Genomic DNA, 13,018 nt, shown 5'->3' with positions numbered 1-13,018 from the left:
AAAGCATCAAAACAGAATTAAAGCAATGTTCCGATCGTCGTGTACAGATGTTTGTGAATTTACGCGAATAATCGAACTGTTGATGAAAGTCTCTCATGTGATGTAATACACGTGTATGTATATTTAAATTACTGTTCGAATATACTGTGAGCGTGTATTATGTATAAAGAGTACGTATTTTCCAGGTAAAAAGTCTGCTTGTTCGAAGTTAAAATGAAAAGAAAAAAAAAAAAAAAAAAAAGAAAAACCTGTTTACCTATCAGAGTGACGCATGACCCCAAATGTAAAGTCAATGTAGTGTTTTTCGATGCACCTTAATGAAACGCAGAAAACACGTATCCACACTTTAGTCCACCGCCACGACTAATCAAGATGAATAATGATGAAAATTTATTCTCATTTCCAGCGCACCAAATCGATTCTTATTAATGTGCTTTGAAAATTCTTAACGCAGTCCTGCCTCTCGGATTATTACCTACATATATATATTGTTGAAAAACAATTCAAATACGAATTTTAAATGCTGCGTCAAGTATTTTTTTGAAACGTATATTGAAACAAGGTTTTGGAGTAAACGAAAAAAATGAGCATAAAAAGAGAAATTTACTTCCATACATGTTGGAACTGTAATGACTATTTATAGGATAGTAGGAAAAAAAAAAAAAAAAAAGTATAGATGATAAAGAAAAAATATACATATATATGACCTATACGTTGCATAAGCGCGGGCGCACATGAAAAATGAAGAGAAAATAATACTTATCGCGTTGAGATAATTTCTCCGTTGCCCGATGTTTATACGGGAGACGCATCGATGCGAGGATTATTCAAATTAAAATACAGTAAATATATACTTAAATATATACATAGCGTAAAAGAGTAAATCTACTTGTATCGACTTGCAGAAAAACTGATGATTGATATAAACTGTAAGAGGACACGTCCTAACAATCCACGAAGCCTCTGCAGCCTCGAGGCTTCGTTACATACATATCATTATGTGCGCGGAACAAAACTAAATCTAGGTGTGATATACATATATACACGTGTATATTATACATATATAAATATAAATTATACATATACGTATATTAAAAAAAAAAAAAAAAAAATCCCATATGCTTATACATATACATGTAAGTGGAGAAATAAATATATTTATCGTTATGTTAAACACCAACCGTGTATGCATTCGGTATTTGTTTTTTCATCGCCAAAGGGCGTATACCCTACTTACCTGTGCTTTCAAATACATCTAAAATAATTTAGGTCCACAAGCGTTAGACGCATAATATATCGTAGGCTCGATCGCAACTATGACAAACAAACAGTGTTTATCCGATTTTTATGCTCAATCCGGTATCTAATCGCAATTTTGCACAACATACACAATCCTCTTTTGCGCGCAAACAGCGTATATGTATATATACGTATAGGTATGTTTATATCATAATTATTTGTGTTCTTATTATTTCCTGAACTAGTTGACATATGTATGCGTGGAGCCAACTTTTGGACCAATGATGAAACGAAGAGGGAAAAGTTCGAGCATAATCAATAAATTGCATAACATATATTATAATCACAAAATATAAAGTACAATAATTCGTTGAATCAGCATGAATTAACATCAATGATATACATATATGCCCAAGGTAAGTATACGTATAATATATACACCTACCGGACAAACGTAACGATCGATCAAAAGAAGCATCATCGCCACCATGTAACTTATGACGATTCCCACGCCCGACCGGATCATGTATATATACATAGGTAGTATACCAGATACAAAATACCGATAAGACGAAGAAAGCAAGAGTATAGGGCACTCGAGAGCTTCCCACCCACGCACACACATACAAACAGAGGGAGAGAGAGTAGTGGTGGTATATGTAATAAATATGCGCGCGACGAGGAGTTCTGAGAGTTCAGTCGAGCTCGCGTTATCGACGCGCACAATCGCCGCAGCTCTGATGTCCTTGGCTGATGTCACTCATTTGGCGAGTTGCCCGCGTCGCGTTGGTCGGTACCGTTGTTGGCTGAGGTGAATAGGAAAACAAACAGAAATAAGAGTATTAGCACCTGTATATACTTGGCAGGCCTGCGGTGCTGGGTGCTTTTCTTTTTTCTGACCCTGAGAGACCGAGAGGATGTCGGAACTCCTCGACCAGTACTACGAGCTCGTGCTCGAACTCGTCAAGGAAGCAGGCGGTGTAAGTATACTTATAACATACATGGGCTCGATTGATTTGCCGATTTTTTTTTTTTTTTTTTTTTTTTTTTTTTAACAATCAACGGATGCGCTTTCGTCATTTCGTATAAACCCCATGTAGCTCCAGTTGGCAATTGCTATTTTGCTACACTTGCATCGTGTTGATCCCTCGTGGTTAAATTTATGTCCCCGTCGGTTGACACGCGTAATATTTATGGAGTGGAGGCTATTGTCAACAAGCGCATGGCAACGCAACGGCTTCAAAATCAGCTGCATTTTAGAAAAATGATGATTCAACGAAGCTTACAGCGAAGGTCAGAATCAGCTAAAAAAAGAAACGCGGAACTCTTCGGTCTGACGTGTGCGGATATTTTAGCGCTTTTTCTCCGTACGTGCCGAATGTAAATGTACAGCATACATGCTCGGGTGAATTTTTACATTTCGCGCTTTTTTTGACCATTGGTTTCTCACCTCCTGCCGACCGGTGGGTCCCCAATTTTAAGGTGTTTTTCCTACCTTGGACGTTTGCTGCGCCTCTTCGCTCAGCGAAAAAGGTGCAATATATTATATACTTAGCTCCTTGTGTTTGCAGGTTGCATTCGCGATGCGGCCTCGAAAGACGTGTAAAGAAAATACGGTAGTACAAGAGACGCGTATGTACCGGGTTATTGAAAAACGAACGAACGCGCGCGCGCGAGCTATCGATTATTCGCTTGCGAAAGAGCAAGAAAGAAGGTGAGGCAAAGAGGCTTAAGTATAATATACATCACCTTTAATATATATTTATGCGCTGTGTGATGTATCGACTTGCAGGGTATAGGTATATACTGTAAGTTGTCTGTCCGACATGTGCGGAAACTCATGCAGTGCATTGCGTGAGTCAATTACTCTAGAGAAAGAAAAAGAAAAAAAAATAGAAAACATAAAAGCGATATGGAAGACTCGAGTGGCATTGATGATGGTGTTTTTTTTTTTTTTTTTTCACTTTTGCAGCTTATCAAGGAAAACATTTCAAGGCAAAAGACAATAATGACCAAGTCTTGCGAGGTCGATCTCGTCACAGAAACAGATCAGCTGGTCGAGAAGCTCTTTATGACGAAAATCTCCGACAGATATCCGGAACACAAGTAAACAGTTGCCATGAAACTTTACACATGCAAAACCGATAAAAGAAACGAATTGATATCTCATTTGATGTTATGGGCAAATATAGTAACACATCGTTGAAATGTGATGATTGGCAGAAGAGGGGCTCGCTCGGCTGAGGGTCATCATGTATAGCTAAATAAGTTTAATTTAACAAACGAAAGCTAGCGTGTACACGCAAGGCTTAGGGTAAGAGTCGCTTGTGGAATATTCCACTTTAAAGAGATGGACGATTCGATTCGACGGATCGATTTCTAATTTTTTTTTTTTTTTTTTTTTTTTTGATAACTATTATTTTCACCGAGAATATAGTTAATAATTGAAGGATGAGCAAAGATAATTAATCTTGGACAAAGGAATGCAACGATCGCGAACCAATTCGTTTCTTTTATCGGGACAAAGTATGATCGGGAGGAAGGCACAGTTTCCAAGAAAGGGATTATTTGCAGATTCATCGGTGAAGAGAACACCTCCGAGACGAATCACAAGGTCGAACTGTCGGACGCGCCGACCTGGATAATCGACCCCGTGGACGGCACCATGAACTTTGTCCACACGATGCCGCACTCGTGCATCTCGATAGCCCTCTACGTCGGCAAAATTCCCGAAATCGGTATAGTTTACAATCCCATGCTCGAGCAGCTCTTCACGGCGCGCCGCGGCCGCGGTGCTTTCCACAACGGCGCGCCGATTCGCGTGTCCGGCGAGACAGGTGCGCTACATTCATCCCACCACTCGATGAACACGAGACGTGCAAGTACATGGCTGTTTGTTTTGTTCGCAGACTTGAAAAAGGCCCTGGTGATGATGGAGTTGGGCACGAGCAGGGACCCGGAAAAGATGAACGTCGTGATGGAAAACCTGAAGATACTGACCCCTCAAGTTCACGGGTAAGTTGTTACACATATACGGAATTTCCACCATCAAAAGCAAAAATAATAAACTACGTACGGGCTTTCTTTTTACTTGCGAAGCATGAGAGCTTTGGGCTCGTGCGCGCTGAACATGTGCATGGTGGCCTTGGGTGCGGCGGACGTCATGCAAGAGGTCGGCATTCACATATGGGACGTCGCGGCTGGAGACCTCATCGTCAGAGAAGCCGGTGGAGTTTGCGTCGATCTGGCAGGTAAAAGACCCTCTTACGGATGCGACTTTTCATTTATGATCGGAATCGTTCCCAACGGTGAATTAAAAAAAAAAAAAAATTATTTGTACTTCTTCAGGTGGCGATTTCGATCCTCTGAGTAGGAGAGTGCTGTGTGCCTCCTCGGCAGAACTCGCCCAGCAGGTGGCCAAGCTCCTGGTTCAGTATTACCCCGAAAGAGATTAGACGTGATTCAAAATAAAAAGTATTTTTGTCAAACTTGCAAAGCATTCCGCATGAGAGTGTTCCACGAGATGGTGCAGGATCACGTTTTCGATGGAAACAATCAACAGACTGTGTGTGCGTGTGGCTCTTATGGATAAATGAAAAAAAAAAAAAACGGAAATTTTTAATGTGTCGATCACAATTATTGAAGAAGAAAGAGTATTTATTTTTCAGTGTAAAAAAAGAAATAAATATATAAATAAAATTATTGAATGGAACAATGTTTTGTGTGTTTTCTTGTAGATAAAAAAAAAGTCATCAGAATTCATGAGGAGGGCTAATTGGACATCATAAACGGGTACAACGGGAAATAATTCACAACATTTTTAAGTAAATTGAATATAAGTTTATTACCTTCAATCATTTATTGAAGACAAATTTTGAAAAAATCAGCATAGTTACACAGCTCAACGCAGCACTTTTATTTTTCAACATTTCTGCTTCGTAATGGCTATACAGCGTTAACAAAAACGTTTAAATTTTTTTTTTTTCATACAAAAACGTTTGCATTACTGGAGAGTGAACAATCTGAAATCTACATGCCAATTAAAATTAAAATAGTCGAGGTCGTACGAAAGGCCTACAAAAAAGAAAGTTGAAACTCTTTTACTCATTCAATTAACAAAGTCTTAATCACTAATTACTGACACCTTACCTGATCCCCCGACTCATACTTACTAATACTCTCTTTGGTGTTTAGCGAATATTTTATTTAGTGTGGCCGAGTCGTTGGTGCGCTAGTGTCAGTGCGACGCGGCTCATATTATTCGGATCTCTCTTTTATTTCTTTTTCTTTTTCTTATAAAGCCGTTATTCTCTATGATTTTCTCTCTCCCTTTCTCTTCCACTGTTCCCCCTCCGCTCAGGGAGGGCTACAATTGAAACATTACCAAATTGATAATTAGGAAGTGTTTAAGCATTGAATACCGAGTTGGATGATATTTGATTAATTAACAGTTAAAACAATTTTTCTTTTTTTCTTTTCTTTTGTACTGCGTTATTTCTGACCGATAAGATGAAAAATTTTTTCAAAATTTTATTTCATTTCGTGAAAAAGAAACTAATAACGAGTTCACATGTATATGAACTTATCATGCAAGCAAGCTGGTTTATCACTAATTTTTTAATAGTTCGAATCATGTTGGTGGCAAAAAATTATTTAAATCAACGAGATGGCAATTGCAACGAATCTCAAAAATTTAGGATAATCCAGTGTTTCAAAAGTAAATATTGTTTTTCATTGCTTAAAAATGTGAGAAAAGTATGGATTCGAAAAAAGAAAAAATGAACGGTAATAAAACTAATAAAATGAAAAGCCGATTACGGTAATAAATTTCTCATAAGACAGTCCCCTTTGAATACCTTGCAACGGGAACAGCTAAGGCCCGTGTAAAGGTCCAGTTGCTTAACCGATGAAATCAAGTCGTGAAGACCGATCTGAAACATAAGCAGCCTCGTACAATCCAGTCATCATTCAAAACAACTTTATAAGGAGCCATTATAATTATGTTTTGGTTTAAGTAAATCTTCTAGACTTTTTTGAAAGTAGTCTCTTGACTGTTAACAATTACGTAATTGGTGATAACAGTGATAATTCAAAATTTGTCGTGCAATTTCAAATTTAGTTTGAAAATATTTACAGATATTTAACATAATCTAGTAATGAGAACTTAAAAATCGGATATTCGTTTGATCAAGAAGAATAACAAAAATAAAATTAATTTAACAATCTCAAGAATTGCAATTGTTGATTAATGAAATAATATTTCGATTCATCATACAAACGACTATCTTGTGTAATCTTAAATAAGGCACTCCTGTTGAGCAGCAATGGTGCCTAGAAAATAATCGAATTTTTGTTTTGTTATCAAACTTTTACTTTATTAGATAAAAATAAATTTAAGTAGACAATATCCTACATTGATAACAGTAGCACAAGTATGTTCTCATAAATCAACGTAAAAATGATGGTTAAAAAAATAGACATGATTAATTAAAAAGGTTATCACCTGATAAATTTCCGTCCAATGAACACATTGTAAAAAAAAAAAAAAAAAAATAAAAAAAAAAGTGTGTCTGTTGCTTTTGTTGATGTAAAAAAAAGTTTTAAGCACAATCCTAAAAGTATTTCTAAAGCCAACAATTTAAATTAACATCCCTTGCAGTATTAATTCAAGATTAATCTTTCATATTAAACACATACATTGTTATTGTTGGTGCGATCAAAGTGTGCTGCATTCCTAAATCGCTATACAATTTTATTTGTCAGTACAATGAAAACATTTTTTATTTTGTATTTATAATCTAAAGAATTCATTGTGATAAATTCAACCATTCAACTATCGAATTATTCTCCAAGCTTTACGAAAATTATAAGAATTCAGGAAAATTATATTACAAGACTCCTTAAACGCGTTCTAAATCACTTAAAATGTTTCATTTTTTTAGACACGTTTGCAAAATCTATACACGTCAATCGATTTGTAATTATATATATATATTGTACAATTTGTTATGAAACACTTTATAATGTTCAATAGTGATGTCTCGGTAAGACACTTGCAATTAGAATATAGGAAAAAATATTACATACCCCAAAATGTTACTTTCCTTCATTAAAATAGTCTAGAATTCACGAGGGTGATTTTGATTATTTTACACAAAAAATGTGACACATTTAGAATATTGAAACGCTGCCATCGTTATCTCATCGAAATTTTTTTTTTTTTTAGCAAGCAACTTCATGGCACTTTGCAATAGTTAAAACGTAAATTTTAACTAGACAACAACAAATAACCAAGTCTAATGAAAATTCAAATTATTATTTGGAATAGAAATGAAAATAAGTAGAAAAATAAGCGGAGAAAAAGAAACGAAAAAATCTCCCTCGTGGTTTCACGCCGCGAAATGTTTATTAAAGATTTTCTCCCTCAATTCGACAAGGAGATGCAAGTACGATTATTGTATTTCGTCCATTAAAAATGTACAAACTCGATGTGGCGTAGGTCTGTCCTCAAGAGTTTGCGAGGCTGCCTGGTCAGGTTAATTCTATTGCACAGGTAGGTATTAACTCTCCTAGATTTTTTCTTGGATAAAAGGATGGGCTAGTGCATGATTAACAGTTATCCGTTTGGCAGAGTCCAGCATAAAGATACGCTCGAGCAGGTCTTTGAGTTGGGTGACCTTACGCGCCTGTTCCGGTGGCAAAGAGTTTCCAAGACCCAACTCTGTTCCAAGGTCACGGGTAGCTGGCAGCGTTGACATTTGAACTACTTTTTCCTGTTACAGAAAAAGCAAGAAAAAATACGAAACCATCAATTATTTGCGAGTACTTTCTTTTAAAAAAACGAGAAGGTTAAAGTGTTATTAATATCTTACCCTCTCTGTTACTCTGTCAACTTCATGGTACAGAAAATTGCAATTGGTATCAAAATGATGATCCTTGAACTGGCCTTTCCTAATTATCTTATTTGGCATTTTGCCCTTTAAATCCATGAAGAATTTTAACATTTGATTATTTGTTTTGCCGGAATACATGATTTTACCGGTATAAAGTTCATAAATCGTACAGCCAACAGACCACATGTCAATGCCAAAATCATATGGTATTCCAAGAACTAAAAAAAGTGTCCATCATTTAATTGAAAATTTTTATCTGCAGGCTACTTTTAGTTATCTTATTTCACTTTGAGAACTAATAAGTTGAAAAAAACACTTTTTTTCGCACGTATGTACAGGTACTATGAATCAAATGAAAAATTCGAAATACTTACTGATTTCGGGTGCTCTGTAAAATCTTGAAACTAGGTAAGGCGTGATCTCATTTTCGTGAGCAAATGACGCAGATCCAAAATCGCACAACTTTAATACTAATTTGCTCTCACTGACTAGAATATTGTCTGGCTTAATATCGGCATGTAATATATTTGCTCGTTTGAGTAGCTTTAGGGCTAAAAAAAGCTGTTGCGTGTAAGACCTGACTGCTTTTACGTGCAAACCAACATCTTTGCCGTATTTTTTTAGTACCTAAAAAACGGAAACCATGAAACTTTTTTAAATACTTACGCAAAATTGATGAAATATTCGTACCTCTCTTAAATTCATGGCTAAAGATTCAAAAACCATACACAAATGATTTTTATGAAAGAAATGCCTAAACAATCGTAAACAATGAAAACGATCTTCTGCATCAGCATCATTTAATTTTCTAAGAATTTCCAATTCTTTTAAACCTGTTCTGTGCCTGAAATCACATGTAAAAAATTTAGTCATGGATAGAATTCAATAATCAATGACGTTAATACTAAAATGATATGTACATTATTTCATTACTCCTAATAATTTTTACAGCAACATCCATACTGCCTCGGACAGTGTCCCTAGCTCTTACGACATTACTAAATACACCTTGTCCAGTGTAACCATACACGACATAACGTGAATCTAACGTTTCTCCAACGCGAACCCTTAAATAAAATAAATTCAGTTGTAATGTATAATAATAATAAAGTAATGTGGATCTTTAATGGATTTTAATTGAAATAATTTACCTGTAATAACCTTCAGCATCATCCCAATTATCAGTTAAACTGGGGTTATCTGGTCCACCAAGGCGTTTACCACCTTCAACTGTTGGACTCTATAAAGAGATAAAAATCCATTCAACAATGGCTTTTATAAGAACACGTTTAAAATTTCTGATAGTGTTCAACTTACATTGAAATCACCAGGATTGTCGACTTCAGCAAACATATCCCATTCATTAGACTTTTTAGAATTGAGCTTATCATCCAACTTCTTGTCACCCTTGTTATCTTGTTTGTCGGGACTGAGCTTCTCATCACCTTTGTACTTTCTTCTGTGAGGTAATGGTGGTGTATGACTCTCTGAAGCAGAATCATTATTATTGTTATTAATATTATTGACAGTTGAATTATTGTTAGACGTGCTAGACTGATGCTCAGACGGTGGTGATCTCGTTACGTTCATATCAGATGAAAAGTTCGAGTCATCATTGGGTGCTCCTAGCCTCTGTAATTTTAGGAATAAATTTATTTTAGCATTTATTCATTTTTTTTATCGCAGAAATCGTTATAGAAACATAAAATTTTTAAATACACACCTTTAAAAGTTCTTCCCTCTGCTTTCTGCGGCGCTCAATAATGGCCTCTTCATCCTCATCCTCCTCAATGTCAATATCTTTTATTTCCTCCTCACTAGAGCTATCAGAATGTTCAGGCTTGAGACCCTCAGACAACGAGTCTTTGAATTTATCGCCACGCTCGCGTTTACCATTCTTTTCACGATCCCGACCACTATGTCTGTGATCTCTATGACTCCGATCCCGTGATCGCGACTTTGACGATCGTCTGTGACGATCTCGACTTTTGTCGCAATCTCTGTTCTTGCCCAAACTCCTGGAGCGCCTGCCATCGCGAGATCGAGGTCTATCGTGGTTTCTGCGTGAATCCAATCGGTCTCGACTTCTTTCTCGGTGGAGTTCTGATCGGCTATGCCTGTCCCGGCTATGCCTATTTTGTCCTTCTCGGCTATGCTTGTCTAAACTCTGATAATCGCGACTGTGCGGCTGATCCCGATTGACATGACGGTCTCGACTGCTTTCCTGACGACTGGCCGTATGCGAGTGTCTAGAGGAATCGTGATTCGGCCGAGCTGTGCTACTGCTGCTACTTTTCTCTACTTCTCGCTTTTTTTCCTCATCCCTACTGTTTTGAAAATTAAAAATAAAACTTGTGTTGGCAGAACCTTATTTTATAAATACATGTTTATTGTCATTTTATAATAAATTTTTACCTCTTTTCGTGTTCTCTTTTCCTTGAGTCTTCTTTTTTGCTAGCTTCTTTGCGTCTATCATCCTCTGACTTTTTTTTCATGCCATCATCCCTCCTGTTTTCCTCCTTCAACTTTTCAGAAGGCTTTTTGGATTGCCTACTGTCGTCTCTCTTTACTTCGTCTCTGCTTCTATCTTTCTCATGACGTTTTCTATCTGACTCTCTTCTTCTGTCCATTTCGTCTCTGGACCTCTTTTTGTCAAATTCACCTCTATCCATGTCGACCACGACACGTCTATCTGACTTCAACAATTTTCGGGGTTCAAGTGTTAAGGAGTTCCGAGGACGTTTTATGAGGGGTTCAGTTACGATCTCATCGCCACTGTCCTCAACTAATATCACATCCGGTATTTCTTCCTTTTTCTTTGCTCTCGCATCTCTTTCGGATTCATCGGATAAATATTGTACTAAACAAGCTTGAAGACGCTCCTTCAATTTGAATACAAAAATCCATTATTTACATAAGAAAAAAAAAGATATAATCATTGATCAACTTTGTAAAATTCAAGTACACGGGTTTACCTTTTGTTTCATTAGTTCTTCTAAATCTATGTCATCTTCAATAATTGCACAGTCCACTTCATCAGAATCCAAATCTACCATCTTCTCTTCCTCGCTATCTTCAGTTTCGCCAATTTCCATGACCCTACTGTTAAATTTGCCATTAACTTCTTTTTTATTAACAAGCGAGCTGACAATTTTGTTAATAACAGCTCCGTTCCCGTTCTCTTCGCTCATCTTGCTCTTCTTCTTTTTGTGCTTTTTGTGTTTCTTTCTGCAATCATAAATAAAAAAAATCAAAGCAATTTTTCGAAAAAACATCATAAATTCAAGCGATGATTGTTTAAACAAACAAAAATTCTCACTTCTCTTTCTCCATCTTGCTGTCAATTTTGTCCGAAGACTTGTCCTTTTTGTGCTTATGTTTATGTTTCCTCTTCTTTTTCTTTTTGTGCTCCAAAGACACATCGGAGTCGGTCAACTCACCAGGATCTTTTTTGGAGTCAGTAATGCACTCAATGTCCGAGTTTCTGTAAATAAACAAGAAAAAAAAAAAGCCCAATGATCCCATGTCACTTCTAATTGATAGAACACATTAAATCTAACCTTGATTGAAAAAAAAAAAAAAATTAAGAGCTCACAACAATCCAGTATATTATACATACACACAAACACAAACGCGAAACTCTTTGCTCCAGATTTCAGATGTACTTATTCGTCACTCTTGACAATATGTAACGTAACGCACAATATTCCCATTTGCGTGCATGCACACACAGAGCCACGACAGACATCACTAGCTCTCAAAGACGATGGTATCGTACGCCCTTACCATAACTTACCGCGAGAGCATTCGTACATCTGACCCTTTTACAAACGCACGTAATTTAGTCGAAAACTTACCCCATGATTGCTGGAGTAATGGTTGCGGCACGCAGCAGGGTATAATATCTCTCCGGCAACGAGCTATGTAGCAACAATAAGCAACGTTACGATGGGTAGACGAGGACGAGGATGAGGACGACGGACGGCGAGCGCAAACCAAGCCAGCCAAGTGTATAATCCGCTGCGACCGCTCACCGCTGATGCGTCGCTGTGTGATGACGACGACGCGCACCGCGCGCACCTCGCCTCGAACTTTTTCACCACCAACGATCACCGCACACGCTAATCTAATCTGCTTCTTGTTTCAGTCTAAAGCGGTTTCTAATGTACGTGTAACTGTTCTGCGTACACCCATTATTGTTATCGTTTTCCCATTTTATCTTGTTGATAATATGCACTTCATTAATGTTAATTAACGTTTCGATATTAAGCTTATTAGCTTACTCAGTAACCATCACGAGAGCAGACCAAAAGTGTGAAGTGTATATGTTCTCTCTCTGCTGTACTGTATAGCTGTGTGTATATATGTGAAACTGAAAGTAGTTGACGTAGACGACGGCGACGGCGTTTGCGTTTGCTAATATGACGTCACACGTAGCGCCAATTTCGAAATTTCGCACGTTACACTCAGCAACAACGACTGTACGTGCATGACCTTTACTTTACATGCGTACAAAAATGTGGCTTGGAAGCTGTTGTTATGGTCGTAAAGGGTCAATTTTATTTTTCGATGCGGCACAAGTATATATTTTTCTGTGATTCAAAGATTACCCGATGGCTAGCAAGGTTATATGTATACTTAAATATTGTAACAAATAACACACACGCGAACTCCACTCATAAAGTCGCTGGTAAAGCACAAGTAAGTATATACCTACTCGCAATTAAAGTTTTCAATGTAAAGGATTACATAATACTCCCAAACGTGAACGACACAAAAGATAATATATATTAAAATATACATGGCGTAGCCGAGAGTTTAATTCATGGTAATAAAACATAACAGAGGCAATGAAATAAACAAGGTATTTCCACAAATGTGAGAGC

General features: G+C 37.0%; 2 protein-coding genes across 4 annotated transcripts; one reads left to right on the top strand and one right to left on the bottom strand.

Moving 5' to 3' along the window:
* The first annotated feature begins 1,081 nt into the window (after positions 1-1,081).
* On the top strand, positions 1,082-4,954 carry LOC106645170 (inositol monophosphatase 1). Of its 2 annotated transcripts, XM_089598610.1 has the most exons (7): positions 1,082-1,184; positions 2,178-2,219; positions 3,212-3,345; positions 3,814-4,076; positions 4,149-4,254; positions 4,339-4,490; positions 4,588-4,954. In XM_089598610.1, the coding sequence occupies exons 1-7, from the start codon at positions 1,119-1,121 to the stop codon at positions 4,692-4,694; spliced, it is 870 nt and encodes a 289-aa protein (XP_089454736.1). In that variant the 5' UTR covers positions 1,082-1,118; the 3' UTR covers positions 4,695-4,954. The 2 variants fall into 2 exon arrangements, with proteins under 2 accessions (XP_089454736.1, XP_014216445.2); XM_014360959.2 differs by lacking the exon at positions 1,082-1,184 and having other exon boundaries at positions 1,947-2,219.
* A 129-nt stretch (positions 4,955-5,083) lies between these two features.
* On the bottom strand, positions 5,084-12,458 carry Prp4k (Pre-mRNA processing factor 4 kinase). 2 transcript variants are annotated; one of them, XM_023392013.2, is made up of 14 exons: positions 11,990-12,458; positions 11,452-11,616; positions 11,108-11,360; positions 10,548-11,014; positions 9,856-10,459; positions 9,450-9,764; positions 9,284-9,372; positions 9,053-9,199; positions 8,823-8,976; positions 8,507-8,759; positions 8,112-8,350; positions 7,725-8,012; positions 6,096-6,170; positions 5,084-5,605 (listed from the first exon to the last, which is right to left on the bottom strand). In XM_023392013.2, the coding sequence occupies exons 1-12, from the start codon at positions 11,992-11,994 to the stop codon at positions 7,809-7,811; spliced, it is 2,895 nt and encodes a 964-aa protein (XP_023247781.2). In that variant the 5' UTR covers positions 11,995-12,458; the 3' UTR covers positions 5,084-5,605; positions 6,096-6,170; positions 7,725-7,808. The 2 variants fall into 2 exon arrangements, with proteins under 2 accessions (XP_023247781.2, XP_089454735.1); XM_089598609.1 differs by having other exon boundaries at positions 9,856-10,456.
* Positions 12,459-13,018: the final 560 nt, after the last annotated feature.

This window comes from Copidosoma floridanum, unplaced genomic scaffold (genome assembly GCF_036245765.1).
Source record: "Copidosoma floridanum isolate Cflo_tuat_1 unplaced genomic scaffold, Cflo_Japanese_pri ptg000006l, whole genome shotgun sequence".
Classification (NCBI taxonomy): Eukaryota; Metazoa; Arthropoda; class Insecta; order Hymenoptera; family Encyrtidae; genus Copidosoma; species Copidosoma floridanum.
This window is presented reverse-complemented; position numbering and strand designations above follow the sequence as displayed.

What these genes read in the sequence shown, in the direction of transcription:
- LOC106645170 (XM_089598610.1), top strand. Translation starts at nt 1,119, where the DNA reads ATGCTTATACATATACATGTAAGTGGAGAAATAAATATATTTATCGTT. An exon ending in GACAGATATCCGGAACACAA is followed by an intron (nt 3,346 to 3,813) that starts GTAAACAGTTGC and finishes GATTATTTGCAG; the next exon opens with ATTCATCGGTGAAGAGAACA. An exon ending in AGTTTGCGTCGATCTGGCAG is followed by an intron (nt 4,491 to 4,587) that starts GTAAAAGACCCT and finishes GTACTTCTTCAG; the next exon opens with GTGGCGATTTCGATCCTCTG.
- Prp4k (XM_023392013.2), bottom strand. An exon ending in TTACAGAGCACCCGAAATCA is followed by an intron (nt 8,351 to 8,506) that starts GTAAGTATTTCG and finishes CACTTTTTTTAG; the next exon opens with TTCTTGGAATACCATATGAT. An exon ending in TTGACAGAGTAACAGAGAGG is followed by an intron (nt 8,013 to 8,111) that starts GTAAGATATTAA and finishes TTTCTGTAACAG; the next exon opens with GAAAAAGTAGTTCAAATGTC.